The sequence below is a fragment of the Protopterus annectens genome, chromosome 5.part1 (genome assembly GCF_019279795.1).
Source record: "Protopterus annectens isolate FY-2018-M chromosome 5.part1, PAN1.0, whole genome shotgun sequence".
Taxonomy (NCBI): domain Eukaryota; kingdom Metazoa; phylum Chordata; order Ceratodontiformes; family Protopteridae; genus Protopterus; species Protopterus annectens.
The window spans coordinates 441,935,915-441,959,558 of NC_056736.1; the positions used below are offsets into that span (position 1 = coordinate 441,935,915).

The window sequence follows — 23,644 nt, forward strand, 5'->3', positions numbered from 1 at the left end:
CTCGTATATGGATTACGCGTCGTAAATGGTGTGTGCTGCAGTCGAACCAGCAATGTCTGCTCGATAGGCGGATGCTCTAACAACTACACTATTGCTGTGCTGCTTCATTTGCATGTATACCCATGGTTCATAGTTACCAGAACAAACACAGCAAAACATCACTAACACAGCAGTCATCCATTCTCCGGTCGGAAATAAACCACACCACTACACATGCACCACTCCCTACTGCTCTAGACACGTCCCGTATGTTGGCTCACTCCAAGTATATTCAGATGTCCCAAGCTTATAGTCCTGGGACATACGTTCATATAATGGTCAGGGTGTTTAATTAGTATTCTGGTTTTTGATTCGTTTGAATGGCGACTCGGATTGCTCTGTATCTGTTTGAAAGTCAGATTTAGTATGTGGACAAAGTTAGTTCCACTGTTAGCATCTTATCTGTGGTTGGAGATGCAGGAGGTTTGCTCACCCTTAGCCAGCTTGATATGACAGCATTAAATAATATTGGGGGGGGTTCTGCTGATGTTTCCCTTTACATTCGTTATGACTGCTTTATTGTGACCATGTTCATTCTTTATATATATATATATATATATATATATATATATATATATATATATATGGGTCTACCTGACAACACCGACAACGAAATCACCGATACCACATAACCGACAGTTCACAAACACGAAACCTCACATGCCCGACACACCATAATACCGACAATCAACAAACAAAACAAATAAACAAATCCCCTGTCCAGAAAGCACACACACAACACAAGCACACCAAAATCCTTACAAACCCACACTAAACCTCACATACACAACTATCTACAACCTTAACCTAAACCCTAACCCTAAGGTCCATCACTATCACACACTCACCTAACCCGCGCCCTAACCCTAACTCACTTAACCTGCCCCTAACCCAAAGGCTATCACTACCGCACACTTACCTAACCCGCGCCCTAACCCTAACTCACTTAACCCGCCCCTAATCCAGGGACTATCACTACCGCACACTTAGCTAACCCACGCCCTAACCATAACTCACTTAACCCACCCCTATCCCTACAGACCGTCAATATCGCACACTTACCTTACTCGCACCCTAACGGCCGTCATTACCACAAACTTACACAGCCTTTTCCCATGTCGGTGTTCTCAGCGTTGGTGTTTTCATCTGTCGGTCTTCTCAGTTGTCGATCTTCTGGCGTCGGTGTTCTCATTGTCAGCATTCTAAGCTGTCGACGTTGTCAGGTAGACCTATATATATATATATATATATATATATATATATATATATATATATATATGTCTGTACATACACATGCATATACACCTACATACTTTTTTACATTTCCCATACTGGTGAATGATCACCACTTACTGCTGTGCATACCCGCTTACATCAGCTTGTAAGTTACTAAATCACCCTATATCTGACGGCCATTATTCTGGGCATCGTATAAAATTAGCAGCCCTTGCATGGCTTGGACCCAGGAACAGAAACCCCTTAGTCACCGGTTTGACCTCTACACCATCCGTGGTACATTCTGCATGGATGGTAGTTAGGATATATGACCTATCCCAACTGAATGTAACCTCCCTGACATCACAGATGCACAGGTGAAAGCTGCCCTCTCCAAAGCAAAAAACACAGCATCTATGGGACCGGATGGTGTCCCAGGCTGTGTCTTACATGAGCTCCAAGAAGAACTGAACCATCACATTAAGTCACTGTTCAAACTTAGCCTTACTACAGGATATGTACCCAAAGAATGGCGTACAGCTACAGTGGTCCCACTCTACAAAGGTGGTGCCACAACGGACCCCGGAAACTATCGCCCCATAAGCCTGACTAGTCTGGTCTGTAAAGCTATGGAGCGTATTATCATGGAACTCATAAACAAAGACATTGGGAGCCTCCAGACACTGGACCCTACCCAACTCAGCTTTGTTAAGGGCAGATCTTGCCTCTTAAACCTAGTTGATTTCTTTGAAACATTTACCAAAGCCACAGATGAGGGCAAGGTAGTCCACACAGCCTACCTGGACCTCGCAAAAGCCTTCGACACAATACCCCACTCGGGCATCATAAATAAGCTTACCAGCTTAAATATCAACCCCTATATCACAAGATGGGTTGCAAACTGGCTCAGAGATAGAATCCACATTGTTAGAATCACAGGTGCCATGTCCGAATCCAAACCAGTTACAAGTGGCGTCCCACAGGGCTCAGTTCTGGGACCTCTCTTGTTCGGTATATACTTCTCTGAGGTTCAGGTTAACATGGGGGGATTATGGCTGACAAAGTTCGCAGATGACTGCAAACTGGGGGCCATAATCGAATCTCCAGCTGACACAAGCATCCTCCAAAAGAGTGTCACAGAGACGGATGCTTGGTGCCAGAGCCACGGCCTCAAGGTAAATGCTAAAAGTGCATAGACATCCCCTTTGGGAAAAACAAGGTGCCCACAAATTACCACATAGGTGGTAATCCATTAGGTACGGAAGAAGTAATTAGAGATTTGGGGACCAACGTAGATAGTAATCTCTCCTTTGATAATCACATTGCCAAATGGTTAGAAAGACCTTCTATATAGCCCACCTTATCACGAAAGGGTTCGCATCTAGATCAAGAGAGGTCATTGTGCCCCTCTACTCGTCACTCATCAGGCCCATAATTGAATACGATGCCTCTTTTGGGATGTACCTTACCCGACACCTGCAGCAACTGGAGAGACCCCAAAAGTACCTCACCAAGAGGATCATGGGCTACAAACAGATGTCCTATGCAGCTCGACTAAAGAAACTCCAGCTCTACTCAGTTGCTTACCGCCTACTCAGAGGCAGTCTATGCCTGATGTACAAAGCCATGTCAAACCCAGAATTAATGGACATGCTCCACCTCAAAAAATCCAAGTCCCTTAGAGCTACACGCTCCAGGGACCTAAACCTCAGCGCAAAAATAAATAGGACATGCTGGAGGGACAGATTCATTTCCCAGAGGCTCCCCTCACTCTGGAGTAGAATCCCAATTCATGTTAGACATAGCTTCTCGCTGACCCTCTTCAAGCGAAATCTGGATGCGTGGATGGGAAATCGCAAATTCACCCCTGGGATCTCTTCTGTGTCCCTGCTAGACAGAGGCACAGTAAACTAATCTTAAAAGGGTACCTTCTGTGTCCTACTTTATAGAGACACAGTAGGCTAATCTAATAGGGAGGCGGAAGCCAAATACACTCTGGCTAGGCTTATAAATGCCCTAGGGCAGATAGCCTAGTATCTACCTATGAACCTATGAACCTACTACAGGCATTCCACACTACTGGCAACAAATGTGACAGTCGGTTGGTGTACGTATGTATAGTACATGTTAATGTTCATATGTTTCTGAGAGACATATGTATACATTTGCAAGTATACATATTTATAAATAGGACACATACTTGACAACTACTTATATGCATGTATGTGTGATGTGTAGCTGTAGCTATGCGTATATAAGTATGTACATTTATAGATGTATGACTACAAATCTGGGGTTGTACATGGCCATGTATATGAACACCCACATCCGGGAGGGACCTGTACCGTTTGTATACAGGGGTTGTGTGCATCATTACGATGTGGAACATGGACAGTGTATACAATTTGTGGACGTGTACTATTTGGACGATGGCTATGGGGAAGCTTCTAGGGAACATGTGAAAGGTATACAGTCCTGATAATGCACATGGGGAGACGTGCATCACGGTCAGGTGTTTAATCCCGGGTCATAGGTTATGCAGGACCGGCTGGAGGCTGAGCAGGGTTGTGGACAACTACTGCTAATGCAACTTGTGTCCGGATGTCTACTGGGCTGGACATCGTGTTGTGCCACCAAGTCTAATCTTTAGAACAGGCACTTATCCCATGAGGGATGTCCAAAAATTGTGGATGCCAATGACTCCCATTCTTTTGGATATATGAAAATGAGGGAGGGTTATACATGCATGGGATACCTAGTTTGCAAGCCTGAGACTGCCTAGGGTGAGACTGCCTACTAGATGTGGGTAGGGGGCACTATGTGGAGAGATGGCTGGCCCAAGCTAGCAGCCCAAGTATGGGTGGTTTTGGTGGTTGTTCAGCAAGGTGGGGGTGGTGTGCTGTGGAGGGGATGATGGGTATTCAATTATGTATCCAGGTGTGTAGGGGTTGGATGGCTCAGTTCAGGCCAGACCATTATGTGGGTGTGAGCTGATACCATTTCTGTACATGTGTATCTCACATTTTAATGTTCATATGTTTGTGGGATTGTGTTCTGCAGTATGGCCTGTCAGGGTGTATTGGAGATGTGAATGTATGTTCTTTGGTTTCCTTTTTGATTCACCCACTGCTCCTTCATACGCCTCCAGTTCACCTATTGTACATCCAACCCAGTCTCCCTTTGGCGAATTATTACATTACCTGTCACCCCCCCCAAATTCCACAAACATACCATCCACCATCCATCCCTTCTCTGGTTGCTGGCCCATGGCACAGACAGCAGTACACATTGCGTACTCTACATATCTCTGGTACCAATATGGTTGTGAGGACAACCCTAGCATATTTGGTCTTCCACTTGCTGTACTTCACGCACATAGGTACACACAAATACTTATCTTTCATGACATGGTAGGTTGACCCGGGTAATACCCATTCATCTTTCGGCCGTCCAGACAAGGATGACTCGGACCATGAATGGGCAGATATTGAACAAATGCTCTGACCATTGGGCTAGGCTAGCAAAGGGCAGCAGCGCTCAAACATACTGCGCTTCGCATCCACTTGGTATAAAAATCAACACTACAATGAAATACGGACACTGGGTTTTAAATGTCATTGTTCAAGGGACGGGGGCTCAACATTCAATATGTGCTTGTGTGTTTACTCCTGTGATTTTATTTTTATTTTTTTTCTATTCGCGGAACTCTCTTGTATGCTTTGCATACATTTCAGTATCCATGGACACTGACAGGAATAATTACTATTAGAGGCAGGGTGTAGTAGTCAGCATTTTAGGTTGCACGACTGTAGCTGACATGTTCACACCTCCTTGCAGTACTTAAACATGCCCCCTGCACTCGCGCACGTTTCCTGTGCACGTGGAGGGTGCGGCAGCACGCCTTCATTAATATGCATACGGTGCTGCTGCACCATCTGTACGCCACACGCTCGGTACAAGGCTAACGCTGTCCTTGTGCCAAGCTTCATGAATCCGGGGGATTTCTAGACAGAATTTGTATATCCTAACAATTGTCTTGCTAGTTTATTATGAGCTACTATTTTGTTAGCTTAAACAATAAGCTTTGGCACGTTTTCCTTGAAAGAAAAAATAAGATCAAAATTATTTTCTAACTCATGATTTTTGTTCACGCCACTGCTGAATTAAAAGGTTGAACAAATGGTCCAAAATGCAACCCAGAGCATTGATAACCCTATGGCTACTGGAAGCCCTGGCTTAATTGAGTTATTTAATAAATGGTTATAAACTGCTGTGGTGTATTTGTCAGAAAAGGTATGTTTAAAGGTTGCAGGGAAAACTAAATATGAACACCAACGCATTTCTTTCCTTAATCATAATTTATGTTCAAGTCATCACTGGATTAAAAGGTCGTGTAAAAAGAAAGAAAAACTTTAAAATGCCCTTCACAGCATATAGAAAGTCATGGCTTCTTAATAAATCCGAAGAGTAAGGTATAATATGACAAAAGGAAGAAAACAGTAATGTGCATGACGTGGGGAGCACTGTGTGGTTTAAACAGTAAGCACTACTTTAAGGCACCATTTCATCAAAGTCCAGCCCTGCTCGTTGAGTTGTTGTAAGGTGTCATTGTAGCAACTAAACGCCAGTAACTGTGAATATCCCTCAGTGAGATGGGCCAACATAGTGTGGTACAGGTGCTTGTAATAATGTAATTGAATTGCAGTCACAGTTCGGTCTATGCATTCTACTCTAAAACTCTATTGCACTAAGTAAAAGGTTCCTTAGGAGTGGTGCTTGGGGCAGGGTATGACTGGAGGTGCTGTGGGCCCCACACCTGAATTTTGCTGGGGCAACCAAAATACAAACACCGGTCCCCGGCCTACCCGCCAAAAGAAAAATTAAAAGACGGTGGACAGTGGAACATAACAAGCAATACACATATCACGTGGTCTAACCAGACGAAAGTCTAAGCAGCAAAAATTTCCACGTGTTTAATTACGACGGTGCAAGAAGGTGCTTCAACTCGAGTTCTAAGCGTACAAGTAGCAACACGAGTTGGAGATTTTTTTGTGTGTTGAACGTCAAAGGTTGGAAAAGCTAGCCTCTCAGTACTATTTAGTCTTGAAAATAAATATAATGCCTAATAAAAAGGCTGTTCGGAACGCCTATTATTTTTTCGTGTTGGAAAAGGTACCCGAGTTACAGGCCAAAGGTTTCAATGTGAAGAACATTAAAGACGCGATACCTTTATGTTCCGGTGATTGGGCGGTAAGTATTAACGTGTAAAATGTCTTTAGTTGTTTATAACTCATGATTCTGACCAACCTGTTGAGGATATCCAGCAATCCGGTTATTCATTATTTTGCATGAGTGTTGTTAATGTAGTCTAAGGATGGCTAATCTCCCACCTACAGGCTTTAACCTTTTATCCCCAGATTTGGGGAATAAGGCAAAAAATAAAGAAAATATCTGATCTAGGGATACTTAGCGGTGCACATAATTTTAAAAAAAAGTGAACAGGAAATGGGTGTAAATTATATCTTACTTTTTAACTTTGAAAAATTTCTATAACGATGGTCGTTAATTGGTCCTCTTGTGTAAAGTAAATGAAAAGAGTAAAATTTAAAAATGTTAAAGTTTGGAGGGGGGGGGGCCTGTGTGGGTAAACATTAACCAAAATTAAGGAGGCCCTTCACAATTGGGGACTGTTGAGAAGTGTATTGTCAGTTGAACTGGTTTGTTTTAGTGGGGGCTGACACGATTTAAAACTGTTTGTAATAAACTCAAACTATAAACCCCTATAACTCTTCCACTATTTCGAGTGGTTTATTTACACTGAATATATACTTTTTCTTGTGAGCTTGTGGGTTTTAAGGCATACGCTGTTTGGAAGTCAAAGCAGTAGATTTTTTAGGAGGGTACTGACATAAGGTAGGGCACCATGCACTCCTCGAAACACATTCAAGGCGAGTTGTCTTTCTCTACTTTCTTGGGAACTCCCTGCTGTAGCTGGTTGGACAGTGTGGGCCACCCTTCTTAGCTTGGTATTTGGTACTACTGCAACTTTAAGCAGGTAAGAGAGAGGCTTGGGTGTTGATAATACATGTCTGATTTCGGATTTGGTGTGTGGAATGGGTTTGGCTTTTAAGCAAGCGTACACATTACATGCCTCTCAGCTGTACAGATTTTTGCAGAATGTCCAGATTTGTCTCATGTTTGGTCTGTTCCTCAGAAATTTTTTTTTTTTTTTTTTTTTTTTTTTTTGGTAAATTATTGAATATTGAAGTCATTAAATACTAAGACATTTGAGTTTACATTTTTTCTGTGGTATATAAAGTTGGAATGTAAAACCTTTTGTTATAGGAACAATTTAATTTTTGTCCCTATTTTAGAGCCCCCCCCCCCCCCCCAATTCTTTCTGGCGTATCCAGATTTCTTGCATAAGGCGGTTGAGTGTGTAGCAGAGGGAGGGAGACATTTAAAAATATCTTCTGCAGAGTTCAGTGAAAAGTCGTCAGTAAATTATTTAAGCCTAGACTCCAAGGGGTACAGAAGAACGAAAAAAAAACTGTTCTGTGTGATGATACTAGTATAGTCAGACTAATATAATAGCTTGATATACATACTCCAAATTAGTCCTGTATTTATAGTATATAATATAGTAAAAAGGCAGCCTTTTCTTTTTATGTAGTAGAGTTTGAGTATTGGGGGTGGGTGATAGTGATGCCCAGCCCTGTCTCTCTCTACGTGCTGCCCAACAGCTTTGCAACCAAGACACACGTGATGGGGGAGGGAGGAGTCCTTGAGGACTGTTTCCTGCTTGTTGCTCTGTTTCTACATTGCCTATGTCCATGGCCAGCTGAGGTGGCGGAATGAAGGGTTGTAGGTTGAAAGTGGAAGCATGTTTTAGTATGCTGATCACCCAGCATTCTGAAAGTGGGTGTATATTTCTAAAAGTAATGTAAAAACATTTTAGTTATGTTTGTATTCTCTGTAGTTCACGGTTTGCCTTAATATAAGATGTAGCATAAAAAGGGTGCATGATCTTCTCTATTTTTGTGATGTGTAGTGGCACTACTATATTCTTCTTAAAGGTGGTCAAAATAGCATTTCCTTAATTTTCCCCCAATATTTTTCAGTAGTAATATACAGGGATGCATGGTTAATATGTTTGCGTATGTAAAACATTTTAGGTAAGCTTGTTGCTCATGATTAGTGTGTGTGTATTTTTAATCTTCAGACTGTTTTCATCACTTGTGTGACGTGAGCAAAATGTGTGATTTGACTCTACTTTAGTGAAAACCTAGTAGAATTGCATGTAGAAGAGATTTTTTTAATAGTCCATCAGAAATTGTCTAGATATGCTCAAGTAATACTCCTGTAGCAATTTAACCATGCTCATTTTGGTTATAGTTCCCTCCCCCCCCCTTTTCCCACCTTAAGTGTACATCAAGTGGGTAAAGTGTGATTAAGTTTGAGACTACAAAGATAGCAGAATGAAGCACAGTGGTGCTTTTAATACATTTGCATCAAAATAGTTTATACTTTTCTCATTTATTTCAAAGGATTAAAAAAAAAAAAAAAAAAAAAAGTGGTACAAAATGAGTCATGCCATTGAAAGCCATATTTTGAATAACTTTTTTTTCCAGCATCTTGTGTACTGATTAGTTATGCAAAACGCAACACATCTGTTTTCAACAGCTGTTGGCAAAGAAAATGTCCAGCTACATTTTTTTTTTTTTCTTGCATTTCCAGCTTTTTCTTCCCCAGCAGCATTCCACCAAAGTACTCCTCCTTTTTTGACTGGGTATATTTGCTGGGTGAGCCTTTGGGACTGGGTAGGTCCTAATAACCAAGTCTGTGGCCCTTAACTTGGTAGATGCTTGAGGTGGTACTTACACTGAGGAAATTAGGCCGGAGCATAAAGAGGAAACTTCCCCTGCTATTTTTTGCTTCAGTGGGATTATTACTGTACACCTAAACTGCCAGTAGTTTGTGTAGATGTGATTTCTTTTTCAGAAGGGCAGAACCTTAAGGGCAACACCCATATTGCGCTGGAATTGTGTTGGCATATCAAGCCAAGTATCTGTTCCAAAATGTATTAACTGCTGAGCCATTTTAGTAAATCTCTCTAGGCCAGTTTTGGAGGTGTGTTGTATTGTTATGGGATGAGCAATGTAGGTCAAAAAATGAGGAAGTGATTTTTATATAAAGTAGCATGAATAATTGTGTAACTTAAGTTTGTGTTTAACTTTGCACGTGTCAGGCAAATAGGGAACCATTCCTTTTAGGCAGTTAATGCAGCAAAAACTGCAGAACCTCTCTTACAAAGCTGTCTTGCCAGTCTGCTGTAAGCTTTGTAATAACTGTGCTGCATTTGCCATAATCCAATTGTAATGTAACTGCTGTCTTGTATGCTTGAATTTCCTGTGGCATTCCTGGAATGTAACTCTGCAGTGTAAAACTGATCTAGTCTGATCCAAATTCATCTGTAGTTTCATTATTGGTGTGTAGTCTATTCTGGATATGAAATGCAATAGAAATGCCTGATTGTGCTGCTCTGATTAAGAGAATAGAAGAATTGTGCTTCCCAGAACAGTTATTTCCACACTGTAGTTTCCATTTTAAACATCATAGCCTGTGCTGCTGGTCTGCATGTGAGTAAGCACCACTTAAAATAACTACATAATCATTTATTATTTGGTGGTACCAGTAGATGTTCATATGGATGACTGCTGCAGTAGCCTTAGTGATATGGGCTGTCTTGCTAAGAATATAACAGCCGGCCAGCTTCCTAATTTTCAGGGCACCTTTAAGGCACCCAAACCATTAGCCAGCACAAGCTGAACTGACCAAAAGACAAGTTTGAGTACTAAGCCCTTCAGAACTTTCCTGTCACTGAAGAGTGCTCCACTGTGGACTTAGACTGCTCATCTAATGCTGTTCGATTCCTGGGGAGATGGGGAGCCTTCCACTTTTATGAAGTTGTATTTTTTTTCTCTAAAATTTAGTTTTAAATCCTGAGAATTAATGTTACCTAACTCTTCATTTTAAATGGAGGTGTCAAGTTGAATCTTTTATCTGAAGAAAAAGGGTCCAGTTTATCTGTTTTGGTTTTGGGGGCTGGGTAAAATTTTAAAGTGCTTTTCACTGTAGGCTTACCTGGGAATCGGGTGCCATTTTGGCTTAGCCATGGAACAGCCCACTGTATTTTTTTTCCTAACAACAAAAGAAAAAAATTATGAACTTGTGGAGGTGACTGCTGTGGCCAAAGCTGGTTCCTTGGACCATTATATTTCTTTGGGTTTTGCTTCTCCCTACAGCCAACATGGACTTGGGGTTAGACAGGTCTCCTGTGACTGTTGGAGTACCCTTGGTCCTTGTATGACTTGGTTAAGGAAAATTAATTTATCTGAAGCGATTAAAGATTGAAGCCCTAAATGATTTTGAAGGGGACAGCGTGTTTTGTCTCCACAGTTTTCTGGCTATGAGGAGAGTATGGCTACTGCTAGTCCTTTTTTGAAGGATTCTTTCTTTGTATAGACTTCTAGAATGAAACTGATTTTTTTAAGTGGGGAAAATGGGTGAGACCTTTCATTTCCCTGAATTATGATTAGTTAATGGAATTTCTAGAACCTTCTCCTTATCTTGCTTTGGATAATGTTTGTGACGGCCTGTAACTTGCTTGATAGCCACCCTGCTGTCTCCTTGAAAGCAGACTGTAAATTCCTCATTTTACATTCATCCCAAATCAGATCCAGGAGCTATTACCTTTCTGAATCCAGCTGCTGTTAAACATTTGGTTAATATTAATCACTCCCTTGACAAGGATGGGAAGGTTTTGTATGGATTTAAGTATATTCTTCTGCAATACTTGAGCTTGACAGCTCAGCATTATAAAAGCATGCTTCTTTTGAGAATAATGTTTTTTGGCATTGTTTCCTCTTCTGAGGAGTAACTCCACCTGTTGCTTCTGTGTCTCAAGTGGCTACCTATTATTTGAAGTGTGTGTGTATGCATTTGCTGCTTTCAGGGCTGTTGCCATTGAAACTATTAGGAGGTTTGCTTGGTTGCATTATCAAAACCTTCCAGAAACTGTTCGAAATAGTTTTGATTGAGCAGATGGGCCAAAAATCTTTCTAAAGGTCCTTGTAAAGTGAGAAATGGTGTGTTGATTAACGTCAGTTTCAGATTTCCTTCTCCGTGTTGGCTAATGCTTCCCTCATTAGCTTCTTTTAAGGTGAAATTATTGGCTCTAGCAAACTGCTGGTTTAAAAAGCTGTAGCAAGGGCATTCGAAAAAGTAGTGGAATGTCCCAGTACAAGGACTGTCTGTAAGGTTCTTTACAAAACCTCACCCAACCTGGTAAGCTGTAAATCCATCAAGGTTACTTTTGGCAGTGAGATGTCTCTGTCTCCATACTTCCCTTCTGTTATGGAGCATCTACTCTCTGGGGCTGTTTGCTGTCTTCATACTTCCCTTCTGTTATGGAGCATCTACTCTCTGGGGCTGTTTGCTGTCTCTCCCTCTCACGTTTTATACAAAATTTTGCTTCTTGTACCAAGTTCTGTTTATACTTCATCTTTGATTTTAGGATGTCGCATTCCGAAATCCACATGTCGGAAGTTTCTAAAGGTTTTCTGTGAATGGAGAACATAATCACTAAGCCTTGGTCTGTCCACTGCTGTATAATAGTTTGCGATAGCCTGCTGCAAGGTGTTCACATTTTTCCTTATTTAGATGGCTCGTCTTTCTTTGCAGTGTATTTTACAAAAGTTAAGAATCTCTCATTTGGGGTCTGAGATCTCATGGAATTCCAGGAGAATATACAGATATCTCATTTGACTAACTCTCGCACAATTGTTTTTCCTGGGGTGTCTCTACACATCTCTGTTAAAATATCTTTTTTTCCTATGGAAAAAGATTTGTAGCTGGATATATTCCTGCGTTTTCTTGTCGCAGCAGGGGAATGTGGGGGTCTCGTGGCATCTTTGATTTCTTAAACCTTTTACAAGACGACGCCTGACAAATAATTTGGTATCTGTAATCTTTGTGGTCTTGGCATCTGCGTTTCCTTACTTTTCGGTTTCCAGTTTTGTGAATGGGGAGATTTTTGACTGGCAGCCTCCTATTGTTCACAGTCCAAGTCTTTTATTCTCCTTTCTGGTCCAAGTCTTATTCTCCTTTCTGCTCCAACACAGTCAATACAAATCCCCCCAGATTTTGCTTGGGGGGGGGGGGGGGTTCTGGAGCTAAAAGCACAAGGTCTTTGGAGTGGTGAATAGACCAAAACTTACAGTAAGATTTTGACAGTTTTTTATATGTTCTCTGACTTTATTTGTTCCTTGGGATCAAGTGTTGATGCAGTATATAATCAAACAGTGGGGAAACCAGTTCTTTCATTGCCTACTAACCATGGAGCCTGGGATATAATTTTCAACATAGTCTCACTTTACAAGCATCTTGTGTATTGGAGCAACATTTTATGGCAGACAAGCTGAGCAGCACTAGGACAGAGCCCCTTATACGTGAATTGTATTGGGGGTATTCCAGGATTTGATCCAACTGTAGGGAACACCTCAAATAATTTTTTTGCCTCTAGTCTTCTGTTATCAGTTGGCAAAAATCTACTGTCCCCACCATTGAAGGTCTGGAAGGGAAGACTTGTGTGTGTGGCTTTTCCTTGACTGGAATTTTGTATCCTTTCCACCCTCTCCAATAATTGGTAATTTAGGTTGTCTGGTAGTCATTGGGGTGACTTCCATCTGGCCCATGCAGTTAGTGGTTCTCCCTTGTTTTGGAATGGCCAAGGGCAATTACTGTATGCTCCTTGCAGACTGGCTGTACTCACACAGGACCAGGGGTATTTGATGCATCCCAATCTCTAACAATTGACAGACTGCCTGGATGATATATAAAAAAAAGTCTAAGGTATAAAGATTCTGACGCTGTTGCTTCCAGTAACAGGATTTGTGTAGTGGGTATTAAAGGAAAGTTCTATGTTATTAATTGAAAAGGTTTGAGTTGCGAAGAAAGGAACCAGTACCCATTCAAGGCTAATGTTTTCCTGTCTCTCCATTATTTGTGAGTTATTAGCTTATGGCCCATCTTCCCTGAGTAAAGGTTTATTTGTTGGCCGTTTCGATACGTTTACCCTTGGATCCCCCTAGTTCAGTGTGGTCTTCAGGTTTTTGAAAGGGATACTGTATATGAAGCCGCCTTAGCATTCAGGTGGTTCCTCCTTGGGATCTTGATCTGTATTGGTATAGCTTTTGTTCCATTTGAACCAGCTTATCGGGCTGTTTTTTTGAGGCTTTTAACATGGAAAACAGTATTACTAATTGCTCTGTCGTTCTCCAAGATTGAGTTGCAAGTTCTTGTGGTGGGTCAGCCCCTCTTATTTTTCCACATAGATGGGATTTCCTTAAGAATTTGTGCCTGTAGTGGTATTGCAGTTTATACCTACCATAAAAGTATTCCATTCAGGGTCCAGGCTCATTCTACCAGGGTCTTGACTCTACCCGTGGCTTTTTGGTAAGGGTAGGACTGTAGAAATATTCTGAAAGTGGCATCTTGGTCCTCCGTGCACACTTGCATGGCATTTTTTCTTTTTATACGCTCTCATGCCAGGGTGAGAGAGGCTGCTTTTTGTTTTCCTAGCACTGTCCTTCTCAGGGCTTTAGCATCCCTTCCAGTGAAAGTTCTGAAGGGTTTGGCCCCCAATCTTGTCAGCTTGGCCCAAGCTGACTGGATATGTGGAAGATGCTTTGAAGCTTTGGCAGCTGGCCAGCTGTTTCATCAGGATGTAATCCTTAAGCTTGGGCTGTTGCAGCAATAATTCAAATATCTGCTTTTGTACAACTTTAGTCTATCCTGGGACCTCCATCTTAGCAGGGAAGGAGCCAGGAGAGATTTCCACTTTTTGTGATGAACTGATTTAAGCCTGTTTACTTCTTTACCTGTTTTTGCCTGTTTTTTTCTGTTGGGTGAATAAGTTTGGAAAAAGCTTAAAAACCAGATTTATTTTTTTGTAGCATAAGTTTGTCACTTAGATTCTAAAAGGAAATACTACATTTTGTGGTATTGGGCCACTGCTTATGGTGGTCAGGCCCCTCTTTCCATTCAGTGTCTGTGGTAGGGCTAGCTGACTGCTGATGGGCAGATTTGGTCTCTGAGGCTCAAGGCTACTAAGTTATGTCTATCAAAATTTATAACCAGACAACCTAGAGTAATCTTTGGCTGCTTTCTGACTTGGAAGCATCTTGTTTATATATGTACTTGCCATGGTTGTTTAAATGTACACTGGGATTCTTCCATTCCTTAAAATGTCTCTTCAGGTTCCCCTTGTTTTTAGTGACCATTCTACAGTTTAACCCCCCCCCCCCCCCGATTACCCTTCTCTGAAGAAAACTGATCATTGGTTTGTCAAGAGTACTTGCTTAGCATGCATAGCTTTAGGCACCTTTTGGCATGTCTTTATGAGGAAACTGAAACCTACTGTGACAACCCGGGTAGCCTGTACAAGGCATCACAGTTGTGACTTGTACTGGAAAGCAAGTGCTGTTTGGCATCAGTTGCTGTGCCTCCAAACTACTAGTTAAAAGAAATGACAGCTAGGTGTTTTGAATCTATCAAAATACCAACAGTTGAGATTAACAGTACTGCTTCTGAGGCTTTCAATGCCCCAGTACAGGCTAGGGATTCCTAAGCTGAAGCTCTAGGGCATAGGGCAGGGTAGTTCTGCCACCTCTTCTTGCCATAGTACGAGGTGGCTAATGTATCACCTCTTTATAAAACCACTGAGTTTCATATTTGCTTCTTTGCAGATGCTGTTCTTTTTTAAATTTTGCCTCTGTTGATCATCAGACCTGCTATTGGTCAGCTGGCCTGTTTTGCTTGTAACCAAGCCTAACCCTGCTGTGCTTCTACATGATGCATCAGACAGTCTAATCAGCTGTCCTTTGTTTCCCATATAATGGGATGAAATCTGAGACTGGGGAGGTCATTTAGGCAGCCGTCAGGAGGGAGTTTTTATGCTTCTTGATGGTCCAAACACTACTGTGCATGATTAGTAATGCAGTCAGGATTTGCTTTGCAGTGGATGCCAATGAGTACATTGCCTACTTCTGAGTGGCATGATCCTTAGGATAGCCCTGCCTCTCCCAAAAGCCAGTGTGCCTTTTAAGATAATTTATCACCAGTTTGGGATTAAACCATTGGAATATACACTCTAGACCTGATTCCTTGTCTTCCTCCCCCTCAAGGCAAGCTGTCACTCCTCCAGCAGTACCAAAGCTGCTGCTTGTACACAAGTTACTGGGGTGTAGTTGAGGCTTTTTATCCCCTCTGCGGAGTTGTATACTAATCAGTATTTGCTGCTGTCACATTGGTGTTTGTTCTTATGCCCCCCCCCCCCAAGTCAGTGTTCTTTCGGTGCCAGGATGTCTAGTTTTGGTGCTGTTTCTGAAACACTGTCTTGTGGCTTAGTTGTGTAGTTCCTGAGACTTTTGGTACCATTACGTTAGAAAGTCTAGGGCATTTAGAATCGTGCAGTCTGTGTAGCAGAGAATCTTCTGGCCTTTTGCAGTTCTGCCTAACTGTTCTTCCACAAGTCTGTATTTCATATGATTGTGGACTCCACCCCCACCTTGTGGCCAGTTCAAAGCACATAGGTGCCACATTGAGTCTATCAACTCTCCAGTGAAGGTTTGGATGAGGGAAAAGACAGGCTCTCCTCTCAAACCATAAAAAGTTGAGTAATTCTGGTGATGCAGCAGTGAGGGGGACTAGTCATCTGACCCGAAAACCTTTCCCTCTTTTCGCATAGACTGCAGAAGGCTTGCTGGTTCACCACTTGTACTGAACAACCAATAATATACAAGTGGCTTTCCTTTAAAAAATATACTATTAGGGTGGCTTGGGAGAACATGAATAAAATGGACTCTTCTTGGCAACTTCAAAAAAGACCACCGTGTCTGGCTTGGGGGGGGGGGGGTCTTCTCAAAGAAAAGTTGCATGTGCAGAGTTCAACTGTTAGTATCTACTTGTGCTTTTAACTGTGAATTGCACACAGATTGCCTTTTATCTTTTTGGTTCTAATACCATGCCCATCATGGGAATGGACCCCATTCCTAAGTCAAAGGACGATTAAAGGATATGAAATTTAGTATTTTCAATCTTTGTCAGCCGAAAGTGCTCTTCACAGCACCCACAATGTGCACTCCTGCAGTATGTATGGAGTTACATGTATTGGTAACGTATCTAAATATGATTGTAGATTTATTTTTATAAGACTTTTATTACTATTGGAACTTTCTGGGCATCTTTCTGCCACATTGCCGTCGTTTCTCCTTGCAAATCTTGATGGCTTGACTTTGTGTCTACGCAAGACATTAGACACTGGGTGTAGTAATTTCAGATCCGTGCTGCTTTTGTCTATTCATGGACCACTGTCTGGCTTTCTCTCCTCTATCTTTTGAACTGTTGGTAATGGGTGATCCCTTGTGGTGTACACTTCATCACTTTGTATGATGCTTTGTGATTCACAATCACTTTGATGCTTTGTGGTTCGTTTCCAGTGTATTTCAGCCACTTCATTACCATAATGTTTGCATAATCCCCAGTGCAACAGTCTTGCCACATTATTGTGCCTTTCAGTGTACAGTCCTTCTGTCATTAGTTTGTCACAACCAGCAATTAAGATGTGCGACTGTTTTTCTAATTCTGTTTTACAAAGCGTAGATTTATTTCTCCTACATGTTCAATGAACTTTGTAAACCAACATGTACGTAGCCCACTATCTTGGGCCGCCAATATATTCCTTTCATCTTTTGGTTTAAATTTGCCTCTAACCATTCTGATCAGCATGAGGCTATTCCAGAAGTTTTCTATACTTGCAACTATTTGCCTTTTCCACATTTCTTGTCTTCTCATCTGAAGCTTCATCTTGTATTCTTCTGTGTTTTTTGGCACATTCAGCTGGTTCCTGATTATATACTTCTGGTTTGATTTCCATTCCTGCTTGGCGTTTATATGCTTCTGCTAGATTAAGCAGGGAAGTCATTTTTCCTCATGTTTCAAAACTTTCACTACGTTTAGAGTCTGAGGTCAGCAGATGTGTGCAGTCCCACAATTGCAGATCCTGTATGTAATCGGAACTCGGAACAGAGAATATATAATCTTGGTAGGCAATTTTTTTTTGTTTTTCCTGTCTAATCCATCCAACATGTTTTGGGGCCAGTCAATCATGCCAGAACTGTTAGGACAGGAACAGCAAATTAGTTTAGTTTATGGCTTGAATGTTGTTCCTAGATGTCAACGCTGTTTTCAGGCTTGAAGTCTTCTAAAATATTCCTTACCAAGTTTTATTCGCATTTGTTTGTTTTATTGTTGATCCTTTGTCAATTCCCAAATATTTGCACACTCCCTCTTGCTCAAGTTCTTTACTCTTGTCCTTAATTCTTGTTGTGTAAACTTGCTATCAATATATTTGTCTCTGAATGATAATTTTTGAGCAATCATACCTTGCTATGTGATAACTCTTGTTTCTCATCTTTACCATATCTCTCTTGCCTCCTTAAGTTGCCTGCTTATCTTGTGCTTCCTGCACTAGTCTATAGGAATCTAAAGGACCCTCTCCAAATATCAATGGTTCACCTCACTGAATAACTACCCTACAGTCCCTCTCAAGGACACCAGTAAAGGATGTCTGTTGAATAATTCCTGCCAGAAAGACATTCTACTATTGTACCACGACTACAGGGTTAAAGCAAGTCCTGAGCTAGGTCAGCCAGCATCCTCTACCCCCCCTTCTGTACCTTCACACACTCCCCCATTCTTTATAGAAACCCCTTTTGTCTAGCACCCACTTTCCTTGTACTCTTAACTCCCTCTCATATCGGCTTGCAATATTAGACCTGTCCACTAGGTGGCACCCTTATCCCAGCCATAATCTTTTGCATCTCTTATGCCCAGCTACCTACTTTAATTTCTCCTGTTGTCCCTTAATTGCTATTCAGTCCTCTCACTTTACCCTCTACTTCTACTGTCTATATCCACCTTTTCTAGGCTCAATTCTCACTATCCTTTACCCACATCTGACTTTTCCAACTTACCTTCTGGAGTCAGTCCTGCTGATTTTGTTTTTTATAACTGCATCAGTATCTGTCTCTACCTGCTCCGTTCGCCCTGCGGGCTCACTCTGCTCTTCTCCCTACCCCCAATTCCCACCCACCCCAGGGGTCCTACTCTTATACTTACTAACCACACCTCTTCCTCTTCCCATTACTCTGTGCACTTTACCGTTATTCATCTTTTCTTACCACACCCTTCACAGTTCCCCATCCTCACCCTTTATACTTCTATATTCTACGTACACATCCAATAGTAAATTCTTCCAATGTATAAACCACCCACCCCATTATATGTCCTACTTTTACTACTACCTTTAACCTTTGCCTACTTGCTCACCTATGAATAGCCACTATATCCACACCCTCACTACCCTAATAAGGAAAAGAATGCTCTATCCCTACCACTCCTTTATATCCATGCAAATATAACATCTTCAGCCAATTACCTACTTGCAAAGTATCATAGAATACTACATATTAAATAACTCTAAATCTCAGGAAAGGTCTACTTCTATACGGCAAATTCCCTAACCCAAGCGATCTAGGATTACTACTCTCATTAAAGGATTGTGGCATCCACCCTAAACCCAGGCCCAACAACAACTCCTATCACTCACCTATTGATTCCCTTGGTAAACCATCTAACTCCCTAGTAGCTCATCTTAATATGCGTAGCATTGACGACAAAGTATCACGACTTCAAGCTGTAGTAGAAGTCTATTCCTTTGGTATCCTCTGCTTAACAGAAACATGGTTAAAACCTGTAACCAAAGACAATGAAATAATTCCACCTGGATATAACTTGCTGAGACTCGACAGAGTAGCCAAGAAGGGTGGTGGGGTAGCTATTGTATTTAAATCTGGCTTACAGTTAACCACTTACGACTGTAAACTATCTCTTGATTCCAGTGCAGAAATTCTCATCTCCAAACTTCATCTTAACAATGCCAAATCCATGTATATTATCTGTATGCATCTACCTCCTGATAACAACATTGCCACCATGGAAAATATCTTTTGCTGGCTATTCCACCATCTGCCCCAAGAAACCATAATTCTAGGAGATATAAACATTGATTTAGAACTGCTATTGTAGCAACCTCCATACCATAGGTTCATAGGTTGTTACTAGGCTATCAGCCCTAGGGCCTATACAAGCCTAGCCATAACAATTCCCTGGCTATTTCTTCCCACACTACTTACTTCCCTGGACCCCTGTCTAGCAGGGCGACTGACGTGATCCCCGGGGTGAATTTCCTTTCTCCCATCCAATCGTCAAGGTTCCTTTTGAAGAGGACCAAAGAGGCATTCTGCTTGACATGTATGGGCAATCTATTCCAGAGTCTGGGGAGTCTCTGGGTCAGTAACTTCTCTCCAGCATGTGTTGTTTATTGTGATGACAAGGTTTAGATCCCTGGAGCGTGTAGCTCTGAGGAATTGGGATTTCTTTTAAGTGTAGCATGTCCAACAGCTCTGGGTTTGACATGGCCTTGTATGTTAAGCAAAGATCGCCTCTGAGTAGACTATGTGCGACAAGAGTATAGCTGAAGTTTTTTAAAGCGGTCAGCATAGGGCATCTGCTTTAGGCCTGTGATTCTTTTAGTGAGGTATTTCTGTGGCCTTTCCAGTTGTTGCAGATGTCTTGAGAGGTAAATACCAAACTGGGCATTGTATTCTATAATGGGTCTAATGAGGGATGAGTACAGTGGGACAATGACCTCCTTTTTTCTGGATGAAAAGCCCTTAGTGATGAGGTGTGCCACAGAATGATTTCCTGACTATTTTGTCGATGTGGTTATGAAAGGTGAGACCACTGTCCACCTGTGTCCCTAAGTCTCTCATTAAACTTTCGTTGTTTAGTGTACTGCCACCTATATGGTAATTCACGGATACATGTTTTTTCCCAAAAGGGATAACTATACATTTCTTGGCATTGAGCTTGAGCCCATGACTCTGGCAACAAGCATCTGTTTCTGCAAGGCCCTTTTGTAGAGTATCCACATCATTTGGGGATTCAATAATGGCTCCCAGTTTGCAGTCATCTGCAAGCTTTGTTATCTAGAGTCCCTTAGTGTTGGCCTGTACTACAGAGAAGTAGATGCCAAACAAGAGCGGTCCCAGGACTGAACCCTGAGGTACCCCACTTGTCACTTGTCTGGAGCTGGATTAAGTCGGCTACTTTTACAGTGTGGGTCCTATCAGTAAGCCAGTTAGCAACCCATTGGGTGACGTAGGGATTAATGCCCAGCTTAGTAAGTTTATCTATGATTCCAGAGTGGGGGATGGTGTCAAAGGCCTTGGCAAGGTCTAGATAGGCTGTGTGGACCACCTTACCCTTGTCCATGGCTCTGGAGACTGATTCGAAGAAGTTAGTCAAGTTCAGGAGACCAGATTGGCCCTTCACGAACCCAAACTGGGTGGGGTCCAGTGTTTGAAGGTTGCCAATGTCTTTGTTTATAAGTTCCATGATAATACGCTCCATGGCCTTGCAGATGAGGCTGGTCAGACTGATGGGACGGTAGTTTCCGGGATCCAAGGTGGATCCCCCCTTGTGGAGTGGGATAACTGCAGCTGTGCGCCACTCGGTGGGCACGAAACCTGAGGTGAGGCTATGATTAAACATGACACTTGGGTGAGGTGCCAGTTCATATTGTAGTTCATGTAGTACACAGCCTGGGATGTCATCTGGTCCCATGGATGCTGTATTCTTGGCTTTGGAGAGTGCATTTTTTACCTGTGGCCATTATTACCAGATTTTGGCAATCTTCCGGTATTGAGATGGGTCATTTAGGGGCTGAGAGGGGGGTGAAGTTGGCACTGAATTGAACTGCCAGGATATTGGCAATATCCTTGGGATCAATATATTTAATGCCATTCTGTTTTAGCTCAGAGCAGATCCGAGCATTGCCATTTAGATTCTTGACATAGTTATAGAATACCTTGTTGTTGTCATTGGAATCTTTGGCAATTTTATTTTCATAACTAGCTTTGGAGGATTTTGAGGGATCTCAGTTTCTTACTGAGGCTGGTAAGGAAGATGTTCTTCATTCCACATTGCTGCAGTCCTAACCATTGGGTAGTCCGCTGTCCAGTCGGCCCGAATACCAAAGTATATGGCTGACGTCGGTCAAGGCGCATTAGACTGACGTCAGGACGTCAGGGTACTAATGCGCATGACCGACGTCATATCCTCAGTCTTTTTTGCCGCATGGTCCGATGCAGAAGCAGTTTTGCGAGTGCAGGTTGGCGTTCTGAAATATTTCCGAAGTCGGAGTTTCAGACCGAATCAAAGTTGGCTAAGTACCCCGTTGGGGAACATTTTGGTTTTTTCTTGCTTCAGTATTTAACCGGATGTCAGAAAAAGTGAATAACTGTATTTCTTGTGGGAAACAGATACCTCATAGGGATTACCATACTTTGTGTATACCTTGTTTAGGGCCTGAGCACGACGTTGTTGGTTGCCGCTCTTGTGCTAGATTTAACAAACGCACTATTAAGAGGAGGTTAGACTGTGCCAGGTTAGTGTTTGGGAAGCGGTGTAATTACAAAATGCCGTCGGATGCTCCGACGCCCGCTTCGTCCAAAAAGTGCAAGGACAAAACAGCAAAGCCTAGGGTTGATGAACCGGCAGTCCCGGACGTCGGTTCTTTAGAAGGCTCAGTGGAGCCAGAGGTTTTGCCAGGAGTTTCTTTGGAGTCTCAGGCAGACACTTTACTGTTACAGGATGTGCCCTCTCAGGAGGTAGGCCAGGCTGAGGGGGCTTCTCCGGTAACTGTTCTTCCCTCTCTTCCCAAGGTACTTAGAGCTTCTCCTACTGTTTCCAAAACTTCTTTGAGAGGTAGGCCAACTTCAGCTTCAGTGGGGGCTACTCCTAGCACTTCAGGTTCTGTGCCTAAGAAACATATGCTTAAAATGGCAGAAGATTTAATTACTATGATTAGAGGCTCTATGCCCCCTCCTGATAAGAGGCCTAGGGTGGAACCGGAGTTTGAGAGTTTTGAACGGTGTTCAGAGGCTTCTGAGTCTTCTGTGGAAGACTTGCAGGAGTATCCTCCTTATTCTGATTCTGATGTGGATGATTCCACTCCTACAGCTTCTCCTCCTGAGGATTTCTCATTTTCAGAGACTCTGCATTCCATGAGGGAGCACTTTAAATGGGAAGGCCAAGATTACTCTGATTCCAGGAAAAGGCTTAGGGAATTCTTATTTTTACCCCAGCATAGGCCCTTAGCTATACCTCCTGTGTTGAATGTGGTGGAAGATGTTTTTGCAGAGGCTTCCCTGAACCCTGATTCTTTGCCACCTGCCCCTGTTAAGCCTGATAGGTACTATAGGGTGCCTGAAGCTCATAAGTATCTGTTCCTAGGGCAGACCCGGAAACTGTTTCTCAGGGGCCTAAGGGTGTTAAGGCCTCTGTTGTTAAAAATCCTGTTCCCACTGATAGAGGCAAGGGCTTTGGATAGGTGGGGAAAGAAAGTGTATACTTCTTCCACTTTAGCCATGAGAGCGTTGAATTGTCAGTTTCACATGCTAAAATATCAAAATTATCTCCTTTCACAATTGAAATCTAAGGTGGATGCTTTGGCGGAAGGTATAGAGTGTAAAGAGTTGCTGGATTTAGTTCATGTGTCTGAACAAGTGGGTAAGCATTCTTTGCAATGTGGTTTTGATGCTGTGCAGGCCTCCTCGAGGGTGGCTGCCACTAGTTCTGTTCTTCGCAGGCATGCCTGGTTGAGGGATCAGAATTTAGCAGAACATGTTAAGACTAGGATTTTGGATGCTCCTTTACAGTCTGATGTGTTATTTGGTTCGCCTGTGGAAGCAGTTTTAAAGAAAATGGAGGACAAAGCTAAGTCTATGCAAACTGTTAAAGATTTTTGCAGGTGCAGCCCAAGTTTAGTAGAAATTGGCCTACTAAGGGATGGACATATCCTGCTTATGATTCCCAGTCTAGGGGTAGGTCTAGACGTGGTAGGGGCAGAGCTCAAGGTTCTTTTAGGCCTCGAACAGGGGGTTCACCTGCTCAGCCTTCTGGTGAGGGCAGGGGTCAGTCCTTTCGTAAACAGACCCAATGACCTGCCTTTTCAGCTGCCAGTAGATTCTCGTCTGGCAGCTCCTTTGGGAGGAAGACTGTCTCTTTTCAAAGAAAATTGGGATTTAATCACTCAAGACAGATGGGTGTTGGATATCATTCACCACGGTTACAGGTTTTATTTCCATACATTGCCCCCTTTCAAAGGCATGCCAGACGTTGTGTCTCCACAAAGGAAAGAGGC

At 42.4% G+C, this 23,644-nt stretch overlaps 1 protein-coding gene across 4 annotated transcripts in view; it reads left to right on the top strand.

Annotated features, from left to right (window-relative positions):
- The first annotated feature begins 5,849 nt into the window (after positions 1 to 5,849).
- The window catches only part of MAEL (maelstrom spermatogenic transposon silencer), a 699,006-nt gene continuing 681,211 nt past the window's right edge, over positions 5,850 to 23,644 (top strand). For 2 of the 4 annotated variants that reach the window (XM_044073091.1, XM_044073094.1), the window contains exon 1: positions 5,854 to 6,504. In XM_044073091.1, coding sequence (XP_043929026.1) covers positions 6,373 to 6,504 — 132 coding nt within the window. In that variant the 5' untranslated portion in view covers positions 5,854 to 6,372. Of the gene's footprint in view, positions 6,505 to 6,902; positions 7,310 to 23,644 lie in introns of those variants that run through there. The other 2 variants (XM_044073092.1, XM_044073093.1) reach the window with 2 other exon arrangements.